The 23,236-nt window shown below is 38.9% G+C and overlaps 1 protein-coding gene across 1 annotated transcript in view; it reads left to right on the top strand.

Moving 5' to 3' along the window:
- The window catches only part of Cir1 (corepressor interacting with RBPJ, 1), a 31,207-nt gene that overhangs the window by 4,542 nt on the left and 3,429 nt on the right, over positions 1 to 23,236 (top strand). Inside the window, exons 3-10 of the mRNA XM_031373206.1 lie at positions 975 to 1,048; positions 1,492 to 1,502; positions 1,590 to 1,654; positions 2,008 to 2,056; positions 3,636 to 3,753; positions 20,485 to 20,591; positions 21,737 to 21,822; positions 22,994 to 23,236. Coding sequence (XP_031229066.1) covers positions 975 to 1,048; positions 1,492 to 1,502; positions 1,590 to 1,654; positions 2,008 to 2,056; positions 3,636 to 3,753; positions 20,485 to 20,591; positions 21,737 to 21,822; positions 22,994 to 23,236 — 753 coding nt within the window. The remainder of the gene's footprint in view (positions 1 to 974; positions 1,049 to 1,491; positions 1,503 to 1,589; positions 1,655 to 2,007; positions 2,057 to 3,635; positions 3,754 to 20,484; positions 20,592 to 21,736; positions 21,823 to 22,993) is intronic.

The following is a 23,236-nucleotide window of genomic DNA, read 5'->3' as shown; positions in this document are numbered from 1 at the left end:
AAAAAAAAAAAAAAAAAAAAAAAAAATCTAAGCACATTTGAGGCTTTTATCGTATTAGCCTGTTACAGAATTTTGTTAAACTTCATCTTTGTTCTCATTAAAGAATTTGGTTCTCGGGGCTTGGAAGTTGGTTCAATTTGTAAAGTGTTTGTCATGCAGGCATGAGGACCTGAGTTTAGATTCCTAGCCCCCACATAAAAGGCCAGATGTGTGGTAGGTGCCTCTGATCCCAGTTCTCTGGAGGTAGAGACAGGAAGATACTACGGCTTGCTGGTTAACTGTTCTAGTCCAGTCAGTGTGAACCCCAGATTTATTGAGAGTCCTGTCTAAAAAGTAAGATGGAGGGCTGGCCAGATGGGTAAAGGTAGGTGCAATCCCTAAGACACATAGAGGTTCACACAAATCTGTCCTTTGACCTTCACATGCATGCAGACATGCTTCTACACACCACACAAAATTACTTACAAATAAGGTGAATGGTTGAGAAAAGCACCTCATCTTAGCTGCTGAACTCCATGTGCAAGCACATTCACACACACCAGTTAAAATACTAAAATAGCTAACCATGGTGGTGCACACCTTTAATCCCAGCAGAAGCAGGTAGATCTCTGTGAATTCGAGGCCAGCCTGATCTACAACTTGAGTTCCCAGACAGCCAGAGCTACACAGAGAAACCCTGTTTTAAAAAGCCAGAAGGTTGTGGCACCAAAATATCTGATAGCATACAAGATTTCAAAACTAACTATTTCAGCAACAGTTCACAGTTTTAAGGGAAATCCTGTTAAAGTAGCCATATCATCCTTTTCCTTTCTTACTGAAAGAACTGGAGGTGGGGAGGAAGCCTCAGATTGGCAGCAAGTTTCTAGTAAGGTAGCACTGTTCAGGGTTTGTCTTAATTTCTTCAGTGTTCCTTCCAAGAGATAGTGTACTGTCATATTCTTCTTGACTTAAATTTTTATCGTTATTTCATTCAGATTGCTTATGGGAGATGAGCGGGTAAAGAATGGCCTGAATTTCATGTATGAGGCCCCACCAGGAGTTAAAAAAGGTACCTGCCTCATTTTCTTTGAGCTTTGATGTAATTACCTGATGTATTTACATCTTTAAAGATTGAGAAGAGGAGACAGTATTTTTAAAGGTTATTCCATTGCTGTTGCTCTCTGAGAATGTTATCATGAGTAAAGTAAAATAAACATAGTTTCTAATGTAATAGCTTAGGTCCTTTGGGGGGAAATGCTCAATACTGGCAGAGGTACATTCAGCCCTTTCATAATGTAAACATATCTGTAGTCCTTATTAAAATACATTTTCAAATGGAAAGTCTATTCACTGCCAGTGAAAACATAAAAGCTTAAAAATTAGGAATTAACATGCCTATTCTGAAGGATATTTCAATGTTGTATTATATCCTCCAGTGATAAGTAGTAGACTTTTCTGCTGACATTTCTAACTTGTCCTGCTTCCCTCCTGTGCTTTGAATATGCAATCAAGAAAACAAAGAGGTAAGGTACTTTTCTCTGTTTGAATTGATTTATAGTTGATTGTGATTTTTATGGACAATTGACAGATTTTTTTAATGACTGTTATAGAAAGAAGAAACAGAAGGAGAGACAGAGTACAAGTTCGAATGGCAGAAAGGAGCTCCGAGGGAAAAGTAAGGCTGCTTTGTTATGGGGAAAGCATGTGGTTGCCTGTGGTCCTTCTTGTCTCTTGTTTGTTAAGGTTCGTTCACTCACCAGCAAGTGACTAATGTGAAGGGTGTTTAAAGACTTACCTCGTACTAACAGTGCCCTTCATTCAAGCCTGGATTTATGTACTTGCTCATTCTTTAAAACTGTATATTATCAGACTATATGGACACTTAAAAATTGATGCTGGTTTTATACTTTATAGTAATAATACATTTTATAATGTTTTAAAAACTTTAACCTTTTTTTAGGTTAGCTGTCACTGAATTTGTTAAATTTTTCTTAATATTATAGTCATACATTTATTTGTACTTAACAGATATGCCAAAGATGACATGAACATCAGAGATCAGCCCTTTGGTATTCAGGCAAGTAACATATTTATTCTTTAAGAATACTTTTTATTTAGTATGTGTATATATATATTTACATTATTTTCCAAAAAAATATTTGTATTAGAGTTCTTTAAAGAACAAAACTGATGGGATGAAAAAATACACACACACACACATACATTAGAGAGGGATTTATTATGCTACCTTAGAGGTTGTGATTCAGGTAGTCAGCGTTTGGTCCATGAGGCTGAATGTCTCTGCAGTCCTAGAGGATTCTTAGAGAGCTGCTGGTCTTTCTTTAGTCTGTGTTGGAATCTTGAAGAAGCTGGATTTAATACAAGCAGCAACAGGATAGAGGAACTTGAACTTGCCAGTGAGAGAAACAATGCCAACATGAAAAACTCAAAAGCTTCCTTCTTTGAATTCTTTTATGTGTTGTCACCAGGAGCTGTGGCCCAGGTTTAATAATCTGATCAAGAACATCCCTCACAGGAGTGTCCAGCAGCTTGGGTTCTAGTTGATTTCATATGTAGTGAGGTTGCCAGCCAAGATTAGCACCACAGTGTTTGAGCTCAAAAAGAACTTTGTGGTTTATATTTATGTCAAATGATAGGAATGAGAAGAAAACATGAAGTGTGATAGGCACATGGAAGATGAGAATCAAGTTCTCCAGTGAAGGGATAATGGTATGGCCACTACAGTTTTCAAATAGTTTAGAGAATTAACTCAAGGTCAAGAAAAGATGTTAAAAGTATTACTGATTTAGAAACAGTCTTCTGTCACTCCAGGCTGATCCCTGTGATAACCCTCGCTTTAGTCATATGTGCATTGTCTGTGGCAGCTTTCCTGCTACATCTGTCACAACAGCAGAGTGGAGTGGTTGTAAACAGACACAAACATAAACAGTGTAAAATACCATTTTTACTTTACAGAATAATTTGCCACTACTGCCCAGCTGAAAAAACAACTTTCACATTGTGTTATGAGGGCCTGGCTTCAATTTGGAGTAGGACAAAAAAATAAAAAAAAATGTAGCTGGGTGGGTGGCACAGGCCTGTTTTTCCAGTGTGTGAAAGGTTGAGGCAAGGCAAGAAGATGGAGAGCTCAGCCTGAGCTACCCTGTGTAAAAAAAGGTACTATGCAACAAGGGAGGGAGGAGGAATACTTTAGTGAATGTATAAAAATAAAGAACCTAAAATGAAGCCATGACATAACTCTTTTGTGTTTACCATTTCTTTTTAAATGACATTTTATTGTAGGAAACACAGATAGGATTCAGGTTAAATTTTAGACAAAATTTATAACACAAATTTTAGTATTTACATTGAATTACCTACCATAATAATAGAATTGCTTTCCCTGGGGATCTTTTTTTAAAGTAATTTAGCCAAATACATTGGTACATGTTTAATCTCAGTGCCCTGGAAGCATAAGTGGTGGATCTCTGTGAGTTCAAGGCCAGCCTGATGCACAAATCATGTTGTAGATCAGTTAGGGCTATATAATAAAGCCTTGTCTTCAAAGTGAAAAAGAAGCAGAGTGGGGTGGGGGACCTACGGGGGTGTTAGGCTGTTGGTATTTGAGAATCAAAATAATGTTTATTATTTCTCAGGTTCGAAATGTAAGGTGTATTAAATGTCACAAGTGGGGCCATGTGAACACAGATCGAGAGTGTCCCTTGTTTGGTCTTTCTGGGATCAATGCAAGTTCAGTTCCTACTGATGGCTCAGGTAGGCATTAGACAAAAGTTATTTGTTTTAGAATTTTGTCAAACAAGCAAAGATAAAACATTTTTATTTACCTGAACTCTCTTGTTGCTCCTGAGTTTAATTTACGTTCCCCAAATAGGATAATGAGAGCCAGTGGTGTAGCTCAGCAGTAGAGGGCTTTGTGTGTCAGGTGTGTATGAGGTCTTGGGTTCAGTCTGTAGTATGCTACTCTCCCTGCCTCCCTGCAAAAGGATAACTGGGGAATTCTTCATTATCTGTGTTAAATTTGAGGTGCTCTAGAATAGAGTTTGATTTTTCTAGCTAAATGTCTGTGTGTTGCAGGAAATATTTAAAAAAATCAACTTGCATGTTCCTGAGCTTGTGCCTCTGCCCAGGCGACCTGGTCGGCCGTGCAATGGCGGGCAATGGCCGACTTGGAGTCAGAACTCCAGTCTTTCCACCCAGCTCGCTCGATAGGTTCCCACTGGCGGGTCAATACCACGCCAGTTCCATGCTTCAACCCCCCGCCAGGGCCTTTGTGGTGCACATCTAGCAAGCTTTACAATCTTACCTTTCTCTCTTGAACCCAGATGAAGAAAAACAACACAAACTCAGTTCAGAAACAGTGGTAACTCAATCTCTGGGCGCAACAACTAAAACCTAATCTTGTAAGCCTTATTAAAATCTGATTCCTCCAGTGGTGAATCCTGGTGCATCCGCCATATTATAGGGAAGCTCTAGCAGCTACATCGTACCCCTCTGCTGTCCCAGTTCCAAAAAGAACTCTCTCCTGCTTCCTTTCTTTCTCTGTCCAACCCAGAAGTCCTTCCTACTCGCCCAGTTACTGGCTCCTTTATTCATTAAGGGGTTGGTTCACAAGAAGTCACCTGAGTATGACTCACTCCTTGTCCACAATCCCTCCCAGGAGAACAGAATTAGCATACAAACCGCACCAGGCCTATCCACAAGGTCTCATAAAAGCCTTAAACACACTATGTAGCCAAATATGGCCTTGAAAACAGTGTGTGTGTATGTATGTGTGTTTGCGCATGCAAGTGTGCATATGTATGTGTGTATACATGTGTACACATTTGTGTATATGAATGCAAATGTGTGAATTCCAGGAGGAATGGAGGTCAGGGTACACATCAGAGGACACCATCTGCTGTCATCCAGCCTTGTCCTCTACATTGTTTACAACAAAGTTATTTTTGTTGTTGGATGCTGCTTATTACAGGCTTGCTAGTCTGCAAGCTTCCTGGCAGTCACCTGTCTCCACTTCTATCTTGTGGTAGGAGGACTAGTATTTTAGCTGCTTTTCTATTGCTTTGAATGAGTAATTCCCATTACCAAGGGAACTTACAGAAGAAACAGTCTATGTGGGCCTCACCATTTCAGAAGTTAGAACCTATGACCGTCATGGTGAGGAGCATGGCAGCATGCAGAGTACTATGGCAGTAGCTGAGAGCTTGCTATATCATAGTGGAAATAACCTACTCACGTCTGTAACATAAAATAGGTTACATTACTTGCATGACTTTTAGCTCCGGATGTTAAAAATAAGGATAACCCTGGGTGTGGTAGCACACACCTTTAATCTCAGAACTCAGAAGGCAGAGACAAGTGAGTCTCCAAGTGTTTGAGGTCAGCCTGGTGTACATAGTTTCAGAACAAGCAAGGCCACATTGAGAAACCCTGTCAACAAACAAAAAAAGAATAGTAAAGCAGCTAAAAAACTACTTTTCCCCCTCTTTATTCTCTTCTGTATTTTAAAAGCAGTATATATCCAGTATTGGAGTAGTGGTAAAATAAACACTTTGATAAATAGCCTTTCTAGAGGCCATTTGAAAGTATTAAAAAAAAAAAAAAAAATTAAAAACAGAGCCAGGGAGATGTCTCAGTGGGCAGAACACAAACTTTGTAGTTAAAGATTAGAAGCAACCCAAATGTTATCAGTAAGGAATTGATAAAGTAAATATCTAACATATGTGCAGGGATGGTCATGTAGAACATGTGCTCCACTGTAATATTAATTACTGAAGTGGTGGGCAGTATTGAGGTAGTTTTGACATGTAAGTGTAGCCCAGGGTGGCCTCAAACTGTGCTAATCCTTCTGCCTCAGTGCTATGATTACAGGCTGAACTACCATGCCTGCTTTTTGAAAATTAATTCTTTTAAGACTATAGTTTGTTTGCTTTTTCAAATAACTGTGAACTCTGTATTTAGTATTGTACACATAAGCCAGGAAATTTTGTGTTTTAACTTACAGAAGATACGTGTTCTACCCATACATTCTGATTAAAACTTTTAACATGTCATATTACAACACAGATAATATCTCCAACTTTTCAGTCTAACCAGAAACACAGACCTGATTATATGAATTTTCTTATGAGGGAAAGACTATTCGCCAAGGACGACCTTGTGTAGGGATAAGCTTAACCAAAGTACAAAGGTCCAGAAATAAAATGCAAGCACAAAGAATTTAACTTGGGTCACTTTAGACAATTAGAATCAGTTGTAAATGGCTCTCATAGAAAGTAGATTGGCTAGTCATGCTGCAGCCTGTACTTCTTAAACCTAATGGCCTAAAGCAGCCATTCTCAACTAGGGGTCAGGGGTGCAGTGAGCCCTTTGGGAGACGGGTGACTCTTTCACAGGGGTCACCTAGATCCATTGGAAAACACAGATATTTACATTATGATTCATAACAATAGCAATATTTGTCTAAATACTAACTTCCTGGAGCTGGAGAAGTGACTCAGTAGTTTACAGCACTTTACTGCTCTTACAAATGACATACGTTGAGTTTCCAGCACCCAGGTAGTGGCTCACAATCACCTGTAACTCCCTGTCCATGGGAATCCAGTGCCGTCTTCTGGCCTCTACCATCACTGTGTATAACACAGTGCCTGCAAAGAGACTACACTCAGGCACACGTGCACGTGCACACACAGATGAATTTTTAAATATTTTAGTTTTAGCTTCCAAGCGCCATCAAAGAATGTTCCTAAATGAGAGTGTGCAGAGGGAAGTCCTCTCTACGTGCCCAGCAATGCTTGTGGTCTGGATATGGGAAAGCTATTGCTGGGAGAATTGACGTTTCAGCATAGTGTGTCTGCATTCTGTGGGAAGGGGAGTAGTTTGGAAGAAAATGAAAGATATACTGAAAAAGCTCTTTAAAAGGGGGTTGTATATTCAGCATTTCTCATTTTCACTTGCCACATAATCTAATATTAGGTAAATGGGCAAGGTAAACTTTAGAGATATGTTGGGTGAGCTAAGGTGCACTGATTGAATCTGGACTATGAGTCTAATATAAAACCACATACATGTCTATTAGGACTGGAAGTATACAAAGTGATAATAGTTGATATGTTAATTTGGTAAGATTACAGGTGATTTTTATTTTATATTAAATGTGTGATTAATTAAAATTGGAAAAGAAGCTTAAAATTTGTACTGTCAGCATTGGATGTCATATGACGGTGTTCAAAACAGTAATGTTTTCCTTTATACTCTCATATTAAACTTACTTTCAAAATTATAGGAATAGCTAAAGAGAGCTCAGTTACTAGTGTGTTGTAAAGGCTGTGTTCATAATCAGAAATAGCTAACAGACTGAATTAGTTCTTGTCTCAGTCTTTATAGAAATATGATGTTAGGGAAATTTCCATTAGCAATTTTTCCTTCCAAATTGACAAGATGAAGGTACAAGAATAAATACAAAGAAATACATAGAGACTTTGATTCTGTGTGTCATGTACTAAGATTGCCTGAAGGCACTAACTCTGACTAAATGAAGATAAAAATAGAGCAAAATGTTTACCATCTATGTTCCGATTACATGAACCAATGCAAGTTCCCAATGGCGTTGACTAGGCATGACTAAGTTAATGCCAGCCCCTGAGAAGCTGACACTGCAGAAAGATTGAGCTGCATAGTGAGACTCTGAAAGAAAGGCCTGATCTATACCTGATGCATTGTCAAGGTTGAGAACCATTTGCTTAAACCACATGTAAGGACAATTGAGATTCATTCAACGTGATCATATTTATTTCTGTTTGCTTAAATTGCAGAATTTTTAAAAATTATCAATTTTTATCCTAAGGAAATAATTATGAATGTTATTATTAAAGATTTTGTATAGTGCAAAGCAAAAATGCCTAAATATGTAATAACAAGTTATATTTTTTATTAGATATTTTCTTTATTTACATTCCAAACGATATCTCCTCTCCTGATTACCCCTCCGAAAAAATATCAAAAACAAAAACAAAAAACAAACCCTGTTTCCTCCCTCCTCCCCCTGCTCACCAACCCACCCTCTCCTACTTACTGGCCCTGGCATTCCCCTACACTGGGGCATAAACTTTTACAGGACCAAGGGCCTCTCCTCCCATTGATGACCAACTAGGCCATCCTATGCTACATATGCTGCTGGAGCCATTAGTCCCACCATGTGTACTCTTTGGTTGGTGGTTTAGTCCCTGGAAGCTCTGAGGGTACTAGTTAGTTCATATTGTTGTTTGTCCTAAGGGGCTGCAAACCCTTCAGTTCCTTGGGTTCTTTCTCTAACTCCTCCATTGGGGACCCTGTACTCAGTTCAATGGATGGTTGTAAATCTCTACTTCTGTATTAGTTGGGCACTGTCAGAGCCTCTCAGGAGACAGCTCTAAATATGTTATAACAAGTTATTAGTGAATAAGTGTGAGCATTATTACCATGTAGGAAGAAACCTGGCTTGCTGATACACACTTTTCATCTCAACCCTTAGGAGGGAAACATGATCAGATCTCTGTAAGTTCAAGGCCAGCCAGGGATGAACAGTGAGACCTTGTCCAGATAAATAAATGATGGTAGAAAGATTTCATAATGATATGGATATTGTTTACAACATAAGACCAGCTCAGTGGTAGAGGCCTTGCCTACAGTATATGAGGCCCTGGATTTGAGGCCTAGCGCCACAGCACTTGTGATTAATTACCTAATTAAGCAGTAGTTACATTTGTGTTTCTTTTTCAGGTAGGCTTGAAGTGAAATGCATAATTTAGAAAAGGTGTTGGAAGAAAATAGATCAAAATGTTAACATTGCTATTATTTGACTGATAGAATTGCTTAAGATACGTTGCCCCATATTTTTTCTTATCTGTATCTCCAACAGTGAAAATAAATCACATTTCAAATTTTTTAATGAATAATTTTTAGGAGAATTAAAAATTATACATAGGGGATTGTGTATTTTAAATCACATTGCTCCATTAACAAACAGAGCCTTCAAAGTCTGACCTGAGTTTAATGTTAGCACTTAATGAAAGCTAACATAACTCTTAAAAGCTCCTCAAAAACAGAATCCAAACACTACTCTATCAACTAGGAAGACAAACAATGGCTGTGTGTTCTGAATTTGAATGCAGTAAAAAATAAACTGACCAATTTCCTAATCCACTTGCTGATTCAAGCTAAAAACGTCTTTTCATTTAAAAAAAAAATCACCTATTGAATAATGTCCTGCCAGTGAATAGAGATTATTTTTGCAATAAGGCAATTTCAGTGGATGTGGTTATCATGGGATAATCACACCCCTGGGGTACAGCCTTGTGCCTGTAATCTCCCAGGAGTGTAATTATTTCATGATAACTGCACCCCCTGGTGTTACATTATTTCTATTATGAAATTCTTAGTATAGTATATAAAGTAACTTACTTTGATCACTGGAAACTGCAAGGTGCTGTTAGAATATTCCAGCTGTGAGGTTTACAGAGACCAGCTATAAGATTTACTTCTCCTTTACAGAGTTAAATTAGGCAATCAAAATGCTTCTTTGGGCTAAGCTGGTTTAGAATATCTTTTCTGCTGATAAGATCATCGTAAGTTTGTAAGTTTCCATCCACTCCAGACACATCAAAATTACCTCCAAAACTTGTAAGCTTCAGCAGTGAGTGATGTCTTATAAAAGACTTCCGTATAGTATAACTAAATGGCTAGCCCACATGCCTAGTCTATAGTGGGTAGCTTTCTTTTCTTTCTAACAGTGTGTCATATGGCCCAAGCCTGGCTTTACCTGATACATAGCCAAGGGTTACTTTGAGCTGTGATCCTTCTGCCTCCACCTCCTGAGTGCTGGGATTACAGGCAAGAGCCATCACTCCTAGAGCATGCAGTGCTGGGGATCAAGCTCAGCCTTCATGCATGCTGGGAAACACTGCCACTGAAGCTAGATCCCTAGCCCTGACACCTTTATTCTTACTATTGACTCTTAACTTTTAACTTGTATTACAATTAAACTTCTTTTGAAAAAGTAGAGTGGTTTTTCATCATCTTCATGAGCTAATTTCAAATGAACATTTCAGCTCTATTACTTTTACTACATTGCAGAGTCTTGTGTCTACATCAGTCAGTTAGGACATTTTCAGTACACCAAGAAGAAACTTACCCTTCAGCTTTCATTCACCCTTTAGTTCCCAGAGAAGGCAGCCACTGGTCTGTGTTTAAATAATTTTTAAATTTTGTTTTTCCTTCCCAGTCCTGCTCCCAGAACAACTCTGAGACTGATTATTTATTATTAAATGCCTAGGCCATAAGCTTTGGCTCATTCCCTGGTCATGTGTTGGTTAGTTACTTCTCTTTAATCCTGGCCTGTTTCTCTCAGCATCTCTGAGTTCATCTACCTGTTGGTTTATATCCATCTCTGTGCTCCATCTCTCTTTTCTCTCTGAGTCTCCTTTTATTCTCTCACTATTTCCCAGAATTCTCTCTCTTCCTGCCAGTGTCCCTTTTATTTCCTACCTCAGCTCAGTGGCCATCAGCTTTTTTATTGACAGGTAATGCTTATAAGAGATTCTCTCTGTAGGTCTCATTTGTGTCTGTAGACTTCCCTGTTTTGGGATCGTCCACTCTTTGATGGAATAGAGTTTACTATTATGCTTAACACACAGTAGTATGAATGGTCATATAATAAACCTTCTAGACCACCAAGTAATACATTTATGTGTAGTTAACTGTAAAGCAGTAGGTCAGGTTGTCTTCATGAAATAAAAGAATGAAATTCTGTTTCGTTTGTTTGTTTGGTTGGTTGGTTTTGGTTTTTTGAGACAGGGTTTCTCTGTGTAGCCCTGGCTGTCCTGGAACTCACTCTGTAGACCAGGCTGGCTTCAAACTCAGAAATCCGCCTGCCTCTGCCTCCCAAGTGCTGGGATTAAAGGTGTGTGCCACAACTGCCTGGCAGAATTCTGTTTCTTAAATGCTTCCTTTTCCTAGGTAAGATTTTGCATATCCATGCTTGTTTGACTTTTAGGCTTCTGTCTTTAGAATGCAGATGTTAGCCCTATGCAGTCACTGTGTAGAGGGCAGAAGTACTCTTAAGGGGCTAATGCCAACCTGCTTCAGCCTGCTTCTTAGCCACCCATCACACCCACCATTTAATTTAGCCCTTTACCAATTCTGAAAGTAATCAAACCAGTCCTAAAGCTCTGGTAATGCCAGTCACTGGCTTTTAGTATTATGGATCAGTAAAATGCACCATTTTATAAATGGTCAATTTGTTATTTTTGTAAATGTACTATATGATCATATGTTTTTTCTATTTTAGCCTGATAATATGTTTGGTGAGTTACATAATTGACTTTATTCATTTGGTTTTTTAACAGATTGGATTCAGAACTCACTGTATAGTTCTGACCAACCTCAAACTTTAGATTCTCTTGCTTTGGCTCCCAAGTGCTGGGGCTACAGGTGCATACAGCACACCCAACTACAGGTGTGTGCACCATACCCAGTTACAGTACATACAGCACACCCAGCTACAGCACATAACAGCACACCCAGCTACAGCACATAACAGCACACCCAGTTACAGTACATACAGCACACCCAGCTACAGCACATAACAGCACACCCAGCTACAGCACATAACAGCATACCCAGTTACAGTACATACAGCACACCCAGCTACAGCATATAACAGCACACCCAGCTACAGCACATAACAGCACACCCAGCTACAGCACATACACAACACCCAGCTACAGCATATAACAGCACACCCAGCTACAGTGCATAACAGCACACCCAGCTACAGCACATAACAGCACACCCAGGTACAGCACATAACAGCACACCCAGCTACAGCACATAACAGCACACCCAGCTACAGCACATAGCAGCACACCCAGCTACAGTGCATACAGCACACCCAGCTACAGTGCATACACCACACCCAGCTACAGTGCATACACCACACCCAGCTACAGTGCATACACCACACCCAGCTACAGTGCATACACCGCACCCAGCTGCATGAATTGATTTTCAAATGTTGAACCAGCCTTGTGTATCTGGATTAAACACCACTTGGTTGTGGTATAAGTTGTTGGAATCATTTGCTAATACATCATTTAGGATTTATATATTTGTGTTTGTGAGAAATACTGGCCTGCCATTTTTTGTTTGTTTGTTTTTATTCTTTTATATCCTCCTTTAGATGTTTGATAGATTTAGCTAGTGCATAGATCTGGGTCTGAAGCTTTTTATCTTCAAAGATCATTATTATTGTTTATCAAATTTCTTTAATTGTATGAGTGCTCTTAGATTTTTGTTTCCTAAGGCATTTGGTTCATTTTAAAACTCCATGACACAGAATTCTTTATCATGTTCCTTTATTACTTTTATAAAACACCTGGGATATGTAATGATGTCCCTTCATTCTTTCCTGTTATTAGTTATCGAATCTCCTTTCTTTTCTTGACTAGCCTGGCTAGAGCTTTTTCTTTTTTTTTTTTTTTTTTTTTTTTTTTTTTTTTTTTTTTTTTTTTTTTTTTTTTTTTTTTTTTTTTTATTTATTTATTATATGTAAGTACACTGTAGCTGTCTTCAGAAACACCAGAAGAGGGCATCAGATCTCATTACAGGTGGTTGTGAGTCACCATGTGGTTGCTGGGATTTGAACTCAGGACCTTTGGAAGAGCAGTCTGTGCTCTTAACCACTGAGCCATCTCTCCAGCCCCAGAGCTTTTTCAGTTTTAGTGGTCTCTCCAGAAAGTAGATTTCAGTGTGGTAATTTTTCTCTCCTATTTTCCTGTTTTCAGTTTTATTTCTTACTAAGTTTAATTTGTTGTTCTTTAAGGGAAAGCATCTGATTTTGGATTGGGCTGTTTTAAGATGCTGCAGATCTAACCATGGCCTTAACATGTACTAGCTAAGTGCATTATCTTTGAGCTATACCTGCAGCCCCAGAATTGATGTAAACATGTTTTCCTCCATCCATTCATTTGTGTGAGTGTGCACATATGTGGAGGTCAGAGGCCAGCTGGGGGTTGGGGGTGGGGCGGGAGTAGGTCAGTTGTCTACTACTGTGCGCACCCTGGGGTGAACCTGGGTTTTTAGGCTACAGGGCCTTTACCCACTGAGCCATCTTACTGCCTCGTGGAATTAATTTTAAATCTTATTTTCTGATTCCTTTTTGGTTTTTTTCTTGACAGGGTTTCTCCGTGTAGCCCTGGCTGTCCTGGAACTCACTCCGTAGACCAGGATGGCCTCAACTCAGAAATCCGCCTGCCTCTGCCTCCGGAGTGCTTCAATTAAAGGCGTACACCACCACTGCCCTGCTTCTTTCTTATTTTCTAAAATGTGCATTTGATAGTATAATCATCTCTCTAAGCATGCATTTTACTGTACCCTGTGTTTTTTGATAAATTCTATTGCATTGGTTTAGGTCTTTTGATGTTTTGGGTTTTTTCTCTATGTAGTGATTTCTGAAACTAACTACCAAAGTTAGGTCAGAACGTCTCAAAAGACTGCCTTGATCTAAGTAAGACAGCAGGTGCTTCAGGTTGGGAGTTCCCAGACTACTCACCAAAACCACCGCTAGTCAGGCTTCCCCTGTCTGCAGCCCAGGACTGCTGACTCACAGAACTCAGGAAGCTCTATCTTAGGACTCTGGGTTACAGCAGAGAGGATCCCCTGAAAGCAGGACAGCAACCAAAGCACCATATAGCACACGGCTTGATAAGAAGTACAACACTGTGCTGTGCTTCCTGCAGAAAGGCCTCCCTCCTGTGTCCTGATAAAGAACAATGTGCTACATGTGATTGACCAGGGAAGCTCACCTAAACTGCTAGGATTTCTGTTTTATAGATTAGATCATGTAACATGATTGGACTTGGTCTCCAGCCCCCTCCCCATCCTTCCCACAGCTGTGTGATCACCAGGCTCAAAGCTGATCATGTGGTTTGCCTCCTTGTTGGAGGAAGTACTGGGAGTAAGTTTTGAGGTTCAAAAGCCCAAGCTGGCCCAGTGTCTTTCTCTTTGTGCTGTCTGTGAATCTGGATATAAAACTCTTAAGCTGGGACTGGAGAGATGGCTCAACATGTAAGAGCACTGACTGCTCTTCCAAAGGTCCTGAGTTCAAATCCCAGCAACCACATGGTGGCTCACAACCATCTGTAACAAGATCTGATGCCCTCTTCTGGAGTGTCTGAAGACAGCTACAGTGTACTTATTTATAATAATAAGTAAATCTAAAGAAAAAATTCATTCATCACTTATATACTTCCTGAGCCTCTGAACTTCTTTAAAAAAAAAAAAACTCTTAAGCTACTTCTCCAGTTCCATATCTGCCGTCATGCCACCATGCATCACTATTATCCATAATAATAATAGACTAAACCTCTGAAACTATAAGCAAGCCCAAATTAAATGCTTTCTTTTATAAGAATTGCCATGGCTAAAGTCTCTCTTTACAGCAGTAGTAACCTTAACTAAGTAACTTGCTTTGAACTCTGTAAGTGCCAAATTAGTGTTGATATTCTAGCTTTTTTTGGTTACTGTCAGCATGATATGCCCCTTTCCACCCTCCTCTCTGAAGAGCTACTTTTAATATAGGCTATAAGTCTAGGATATATTAATATATCCTATGAGTCTAGCCCCAGACAAATTCTTCATTCATTTACTTGATCTGAGGTTTTCACTTCTCAGTGAATTTTGAATTCTTTGTTGGTAGCCTTTTCTTTTAACACTTTAAGTCAGCCTCTTTCCCCATCTCCTCCCTACTTCCTCCCCTTCCTATACTGGAGATTAGACCCAAGGCTTTTTATGTGCTCAGCATGCTTTCTGCCATAGCCCCACCCCTGCCCTCCACTTTGCATGTTTTTTTTTTCTATTGTATAGTTTCTCTTTATTTAGATTTATGTCTCTTATTTAATGAGTATTTTGCCTATGTGTATACCTATGCACCTCATGTGTGCCTGATGGCTTCAGAGGTCAGATGATGGTATTGGATGCCCTGGTGCTGGAAGTTGAAAGCCAGCATATGCTGGAAACCAAACCTAGGTTCTCTGCAAGAGCAAGTGTGCTTAACCTCTGAGTCAGCCTTCCAGCCCCTAAACTATTTGTTAAAGTGATTTTTTTTGAATGTCTACTGATGGCAGCAAATTGATTATAGTCTTATTCTATCAATAAATGTCTCTGCTTTTTGTTAAAGGCATATCTGATACTAATGGAGGATACAACACTCATAATCTCAAAGGATGTTTTGAATCTCAAATCACAATCATAAGTCTCTGTGTATGTGCATGTACACACGTGGGTTGAGCCCCACAGATCCTGTTGTCTCCCTCCTGGTGCTGGGATTATAGACATATACACCATACCTCAGCTTTTTACCTGAGTACGAGAGATCTGAACTCATGTCCTCATGCTTGCCTGCAAGCACTTTATTAACTAAGTTGTCTTCCTGCCCCATAAGTCTCATTTCTATAACTCTCTTAAATTCATTCCATCTACTACTGTCAAGTAAAGGAAGTTAGTGTGTGGTTATCCAGATAAAAGAATGAAATTTAGTTTATCTTGTAAATACTAATTCTTCTGCCCAAATCAAACTTGGTAAACACTGTGAACCTTCATCATGTTCCACTCGAATGCCCTGCTTTTACCCTTTCTTAAACCTCTCAAGTCTGAAAATGATCCTGAGTTTTTAGTTTTATCCTGGAAAAAAATTTTTTTTCTGAAATAGGGCCTGTATCTTACCTTTTTTCTATCCCCATTGCCTTTTTCAGTATACACGTTTAGCAGGCAAAAGTTTATTTAGTAATCATGTGAATGGAGAATTTCACTAACCATTCAAAACATCAAAGGTTATCTATCTCTTCTAAATATATTTTATAATAGGAAATATATTTTATAAATATATTTTCCTATGAACCAATTTTATCAAAAATATTACAAGCTTGAAGATTAAAAACAGGGCTCTCCTAAAGTCTTAGTAAGACAGATCTTAAAAATCACTGGAACTTGCTATATAGACCAAGGTGGCCTCTAGCTCACAGAGATCTGCCTGCTTCTCCCTCCCAAGTGCTAACATTAAAGCGTGCACCCCCATACTGAGCCCCTTACAACTGTCTGAAGTTAAAGTGCACCACTCTTTAGTGTCGCGTTTGAGTGTGGCAGAGGAGTGCGCCTGCTAACTGCATCCTCAACAAGACAGGAGACTTTGCTTTCACCCAAGAAAGTACCTGGCTGCCCTTTTCAGTTGGCTTCTTCTCATAGCACTAACTTCTAACTCTACTTGTTCTTGAACTTCATGTATATTCTCCTCTCCCCCTCTGGTTTTTTGAGGCATATAACCCAGGCTGGATCCTGTGTAGCCATTGTGTAGTCATGGATGACCTTAATTGATCTGTTGCTTCAGCATCCCAAATGATAGTGTTACAGGTATACACCACCATGTCCAGTTTATGAGTTGCTAGGGATGAGACCACAGTCTTCATACATGCCAAGCAAGACTATACCAGTAGCCCTCAATGTGTTGTTTTTGAGGCTAACAGATAACCAGAGCATTTGTATTCCTGTAGTTACTTTAAAGTGAATAGCAAGTTCTGATCTTCATGGTCTCACAACACAGAGGAGTCTGATACTCCCTTCAGCATATGAATTAGCTTTATTGTATCACCGCTTTATATGTAAATTAAGTTGGAAACATAAATAATAAAGATATAATCAAATATGTCCTAGATCTTTATATTGATTCTGTAAGGCAGGGTTGTTTTTAACAAACAGTAATTTTGACTAGCATACAATAAGGATAGTTTCATATTTTCTTTCCTTTGTATTTTTCGGCCACATGAGTGTTTAATTTTCCTTTACATTCTGTGTCTTAATAGAGATTGATAGCTGTCTTCTGTATGAACCTTGGGGTAAGGGCAGTAGGAGCCCTATTGTCTGCAGTCTCCTCTAAGATGAACTGGCAGTGTGTCAGGAAAATCCTGAGGATGGCACAGCTTAATACAGTTCAGTACAGTTGGTTCTTGCATAACCTTTAGAAAAATCATACATAGAACATCCCCATCTTTATAAATAAACATCACCCACACACGTTATTAATAGCCCTGTTCACTCTTCCCTGGGACTCAACGCTCCATTGTTCCTGCTGCATTCCCTGCTTTTTTATTGTTATTGTTTAAGTTAGCATACAGAGTAGTGAGTTTCATTATGACATTTTTGTAATAAATGCCATTATACCTTGTTTTTGTTAATTGTCTCCTTTTTGGTCTCCCCTGCCCTTTTTTTGTTTTTTGTTTTTTAAGATAAGGTTTCTCTGTATCTCTAGCTGTCCTTGGTTCTCACTCTGTAGACCAATCTGACCTTGAACTCAGAGATCCACCTGCTTTTGCCTCACAAGTAGCTGGGATCAAAGGTGTACACCATCACACCTGGCTTCCATTTTAGTCTTCCTAAAAAGACAACTTTTGATAAGCTTCCTAGATATTTTTTTCAATGTGCATATATGAGTGTTTGCATGTTCATATATGTATCGTGTTCATGCCTGGTTCCCATGGAGGCCAGAAGAGGATATCAGAGCCCTTGGCTTTGTTGTTAAAAGTCTATTGTAAGCCTCTGTGTAGATTCTGGGACCCACATTCTCTGCAAGAACAGCAAGTCACTTAATGGCTGAGCCAATTCTCCAGCCCCTCTATAAGCTTTCTTAAAAGCAAAATTGTTATAGTACAGTGAGAAATTGGATGTAAGTATGAGATAGTTTCTGATAATTCCCACTAGCTAGCTCTTTCTTAAATAAGTTTCTGATAATTCCCACTAGCTAGCTCTCTCTTAAATAGTATACTATAGCTAGTGTCCCTGTATGCCCTTGTATGGAGTAAAGGGAGGAACAGTGAATCCTTAGATACACAGTCAGTCTCACCTTACGAAAGGACAGAAAGATATTCAGATGCCTGTGATCCCAGAATTTGGGAGATAGGAGCCAGGGGGACAGAAGTTCCAGGTCATTCTCAGCTACACAGCAGGTTCAAGGCTAACCAGGGCTACATACGGTCCTGTCTCAATGCCCTTGCTCCTCTCTCCTGAAAAAGATTCTGATTCATGGAAGTGGTGGTGCTATGAACCCAGTTAACGAGATAAATTGGGGGAAGGAAAGAAGTGTGTGCTACCAGTGCAGACATTGTGGCAAATGCCTGTATTTGAACATAGTTGTTGAGCAGTCTGTTTTATCAGTGTGACTGTTTTGCTAGGGGTGATAACTCACAGCATCCAGAGCAGTAGTGTTGAGACCCAATCCAGAGAATGGTCAAGGGAGAGAACCCTATGTACACAAGCATAGGTTTATATATTTCTTATATATACACACACATGCACACATGTTTATTGTTTCTGTTTTGACTTTTCAGAGACCTAGAGTTACTTTTATCAGCATAATTCTACATAGCCTCTGTCACAGTGACATGGAAAGTAGAAAAATGTCTTGCTAAATATATCTTAATTAAACCTGCCTTGTCATATCTTCTAAACCAAGAACTTTAAACCTCAAGCTTTTGAGGGTAGGAGATTTAAGTACAAAAATACTGGAAGAACACTTGCCTCTGGGCTGGCAAGCTATGCACAGTGGCAGAGTGGTTGATTAGCAAGTCCAGTTCAACTCCCCAGTACAAAAATGACTGGTACCATTGGGATGCTACTAAAGCTGACGGCCTGATCCCCAGAAGCCTCTTACAAGCTGTCCTCTGACCACCACACCTGTACACACCTATACATAATTTAAGTAAATTCTTCTAAGCACTTTTATAATTTTGAGGAATACCATAAGATAGCTAAGAGCAGGTGGGTGCTGTTGATAGTGAGGCCTTTTGTTGGGCAAGTAACTGAGTACTATTTTTAACAGTCCTACAGCATGGAAGGGCATGTGAAGACAGGAATGTTTGTTTCATAATCTAATTTCTGTCACACAGGAAAAATCATTTTCAAGTAGTTAGAAGTAATGTAAAGACATTGTTTCTAAAATATTAAAATTATCCATCCTGTAGTGACGATAATTAAAAATTTCAAGTAATATCTTAAGCTAAGAGCCAGGTTCCTAATCCTTATCACGTTTGCCTTTGTGTATGTGTTTCTGGGGACCCAACCCAGAAACCTGTTCAGGCTGGGCAGGTGCTCTAGCCCCGAGCTCCAGTATGTATGTTTTCTGGGTTTGTCTGATGTCAATTAAAGTTGACAAGAAAATATAATTTTAATAATAAGGCCCATTTATGCTTTATATAATTATGTTCCTACAGATGAAACTTGAAAACCAACCAAAGCAGACTCTGTTTCTGATTTAAAGCTGTTAGTTGTCTGAGTGCTTTTATGCCATATAATACTTAAGATTCAAATTTTATTTAAGGTTTTATTAATGCTAGCAAGCAAATTAAATTAAACAATCCATAGAAATGAGTGGCAGAAGACCAAACCGGGAAAGAAAGAGCAAACGAATTGATGAGCAAACTCAGAATCTGTTCCCAGGTGTTTGTCTCTATCCCTGCCTTCTCCTATGAAATGTTTGCTGGCAGCAGCTCTCTCCCACCACATTAGAGCTACATCATAGATGTGTCATCTGAGGCCATGTGTTATCACCTAGTTTGTGACCTTGGAGAGCAAAAGGAGGTGAAAATATAAAGGTTGGGAGGAAAGAGTCTTTCCTACCCTGAGTCCCAAGTCTTTGGAAAGGGAGCCGACCTTTAAAATTTTAAAAATATTTAATTAGTGCATATTATGAGGCCAAAAAGCAGCTCAATTTCCAGCTTGGGATATTGTTGCACAAGTGAAAACATCAGTCTGCAGAAAATATAAAATACACACACTGAGAGCTAGCCAGAAAGGGTTTGTCACCAGCCTTACAGAAAATATAAAATACACACACTGAGAGCTAGCCAGAAAGGGCTTGTCACCAGCCTTAGTCACTAGAATTTCAAAATCCAGGTACATAGATAATGTAATTAATAACTGAGTGCTTGAGTGTGCGTGTGTGTGTGTGTGTGTGTGTGTGTGTGTGTGTGTGGCGCGCGCGTGTGTGTGTGTGTGTGTGTGTGTGTGTGTGGTGTTGGTAATACAAACACATGGTAGTTTATTCAGAATTGATATTTGATTTTTTTTAAATTCTTACTGAGAATAACCAGTAAAAGTTTAATTGTAGCTTTTCATTATTGTGTTTCAATTTTATACTAAAAACTTGTAAGTGGACATTTCAGTATGACAGAGTTACATAAGCCAAGCATCTCCATGCACATGAAGAAAAATGCAATTATTTCTGTTCTGAGTCCCCAGACTGCTGTTTAGAAAATCATATCTGATTATTTGCGCAGCAGAAGATTATTGAGTTGATTTAGCTGTGATTTCACTTAACAAAGCTTCAACTGCATTCCTACTGTGGCGTCCAAAAAAGGTAGAGAGATATAAATGATACATTCAAACTGTGATTTTTGTGAACAGGGCCGTCGATGCACCCCTCGGAGCTAATAGCGGAGATGAGAAACAGTGGGTTTGCACTGAAACGAAATGTACTGGGGAGAAACTTGACCACAAATGATCCATCACAGGTAATGATCTTTTTATCAGTAAGCTGAAAATGCCTGGAAATCTAAATGTGATTGCTTGTGAATTGCTACTTAATGTTTCCCAATATGCATATATCCATAGGAAAGTAAGAGCAAAGAAAAATGCTTTAAATGTATTTTGATTTTGCCTTCTTTATTACTTTAACCTAAGTGAGAAACTGTTTATAAACCTATATTTTAATAAATGAAATGGCTCCTTTGGGTTTATATGGATAAAATGTCTAACTGAACTGGTGATAGGATTGTTTGTTCCTTCCTGCTAACACACCCTTGAAATGGCTCTAAATGGAGCCAATAGACAGAACTCTATAAACAGCTCCCTAAGCATTATAGAAAATCCCTATTTATTAAACTGCACACAAATTCAGAAAGTTGTTTTTAAACTTACTGCATTTTGTGCATGTTTTCACCTGTGTGTGTGTGTGTGTGTGTGTGTGTGTGTGTGTGTGTGTGTGTGTGTGTGTGCATGCACTCAGACACATGTGCAATTAAGAGGAAAACTTGGAAAAGTCAGTTCTTTCTACCATGTGGTCTTCAGGCTTGCTGGCAAGTGTCCTTATACATTGAGCCGTCTCATTAGCCCTGGTTTGAGTATTAAAGACTACTTTATTGCATATAGTTGACAATAAATAACTATAACTATAACATTTAAAGTCACTGATATTTTGATCTAAGTTTCATGTTTCATGGTCTTTAGATTTTTGTGTCTGTACCCCTGGGACTGGCACCCAGTGTTGTGTGCATGCTAAGCAATGTAATTATGGATCTATAGCTGCTTCAAGATGCTCTTAGTTTTATATTTCATTAAACTAAAGGTGCTGTGTTTAGACAGTAAGTGTTTGTGAGTGTTGAAGAGAGGACAGAAGCCTACTGTAAAGCTTCTGTCTGCTTTCGTCTTTTACTTCCTGATAGTTTCCAAGAATTGTAAAGCAATTGTAAACCTTGCAACCCACTTTCGCAGGTAGAGCATACCTGTTTAAATCTTCAAAACCCCCACACTTCCCAGTCCAAGTACCATACCACCTCTGGTGTGTCTCTAACACAAAACTCTCAAAAGTTACAAGCATTTTCTTTTCTAATAAATAATTTGTCTAAAATCTGGCAATTGGCTGTCTTTGTTGACTCAGGACTACGTCGCAAGTGACGGGGAGGAAGACCCTGAAGTAGAGTTCTTGAAGTCGCTCACCACCAAACAGAAGCAGAAGCTTCTCAGGTGACTAAGGGTCCACGGGATGGATTTGTCTCTGGTGTTTTCCCTGGGCTCTGCATTTAGCTCTTATGCAGAGAGCTCGTGGTGATGCCTGAATTATGCAGTACATGTATTGATTGATTCCTCAGCTGTAGTAATACAAATCTTGTCTTTTCAATAATAAGAAAATTAGTGTTTGTGTCCTCAGATTATACCACTAAGCTATTGTAGCTTTCAGAGTAATTAATTTGAAAGTAGTTTTATTTGTAGCTTTTCTTTTTCTTAATAAATCTGTATATATCTTTACACATCGCTTGTTCTTGGAAAATATTTTTACTGTTTTTTTCTTTTTTAAAATTTTATGAAGTTTTATGAGGAATACTGGAAGAATGTTAAAATTTACAATAACGTTTAAGTTTGTTAAGCACACTTCACCTGGGCGAAAGAATTCAAGAATTATATAGAGTCCAATAGAGGGCGCTCACCGTGTTTCAGTAAATGGAAAGTGGTGTGCAGAGCCCAGTGCAGCCCCATCTAAACAAGTTGTCCATCTTCCCAGACTGAAAGTTCACAAAGCAGTGGACTTGCTCTGTTTCTAAAACTAGAATTTATAGATGATCCTTAGTTTTGATAATTAATGTTGTTTTGGTTTGGTTTGGTTTTGATTTTTCAAGACAGGATTTCTCTCCGGCTCTGGTTTTCCTGGCTCTCAATCTGTAGACCAGGCTGGCCTTGAACCCACATAGATCTCTCTACTTCTGCCTCCCGAGCACTGAGATTAAAGGTGTGCACCACCACTGCCGGGCAATAATGTTAATTAGTATTTCTGCACTTAAAACACATACAGGATTGACTGTGCATAGGTCCAATTAATGCTACACATCTTTGCCAGGTTTTCTTTAAATCAGAGAACCATTTTATTTAGAATGCTTAATAATTTCATGCTCTGACTCAGTATGAATGTTTTATCAAAAGAATAAGTGATTCCCATTGAAGTATAGTTAGGAAGTTGACTTAATTTAAATTCTATTCAGTGTCTTCATGCCTGAATAATTTAAAAGGAAGAAAATGGTTTATCATTAAATAAAGTAAATAATGTGTTTAGATGTGGACACCAGTTTTAGCATCTAAGAAGATGTAGTCTGTTGACAGTTTCTCTTTTGTTGATGAAAGAACTATTTCTTTCCAACTACAGGAAATTGGATAGACTTGAAAAGAAAAAAAAGAAAAAGAAAAGTGATAAGAAAAAGAAGAAGCTACAGAAGAGCAAAAATAAACACAAAAAACGTAAAAACAAATCTCCTTCCTCTTCCTCCTCTTCCTCCTCCTCTTCCTCCTCCTCCTCCTCCTCCTCCTCGTCTTCTTCGTCTTCCTCCTCGGAGACGTCAGATAGCAGCAGTGAGAGTGACAACAAAGAAAAGAAAAGAGAGAAAGAGAA

This window comes from Mastomys coucha, unplaced genomic scaffold (assembly GCF_008632895.1).
Source record: "Mastomys coucha isolate ucsf_1 unplaced genomic scaffold, UCSF_Mcou_1 pScaffold15, whole genome shotgun sequence".
Lineage (NCBI taxonomy): Eukaryota > Metazoa > Chordata > Mammalia > Rodentia > Muridae > Mastomys > Mastomys coucha.
Note: the sequence above shows the minus strand (reverse complement) of the source record. Positions and strands in the feature narration are given on the sequence as shown.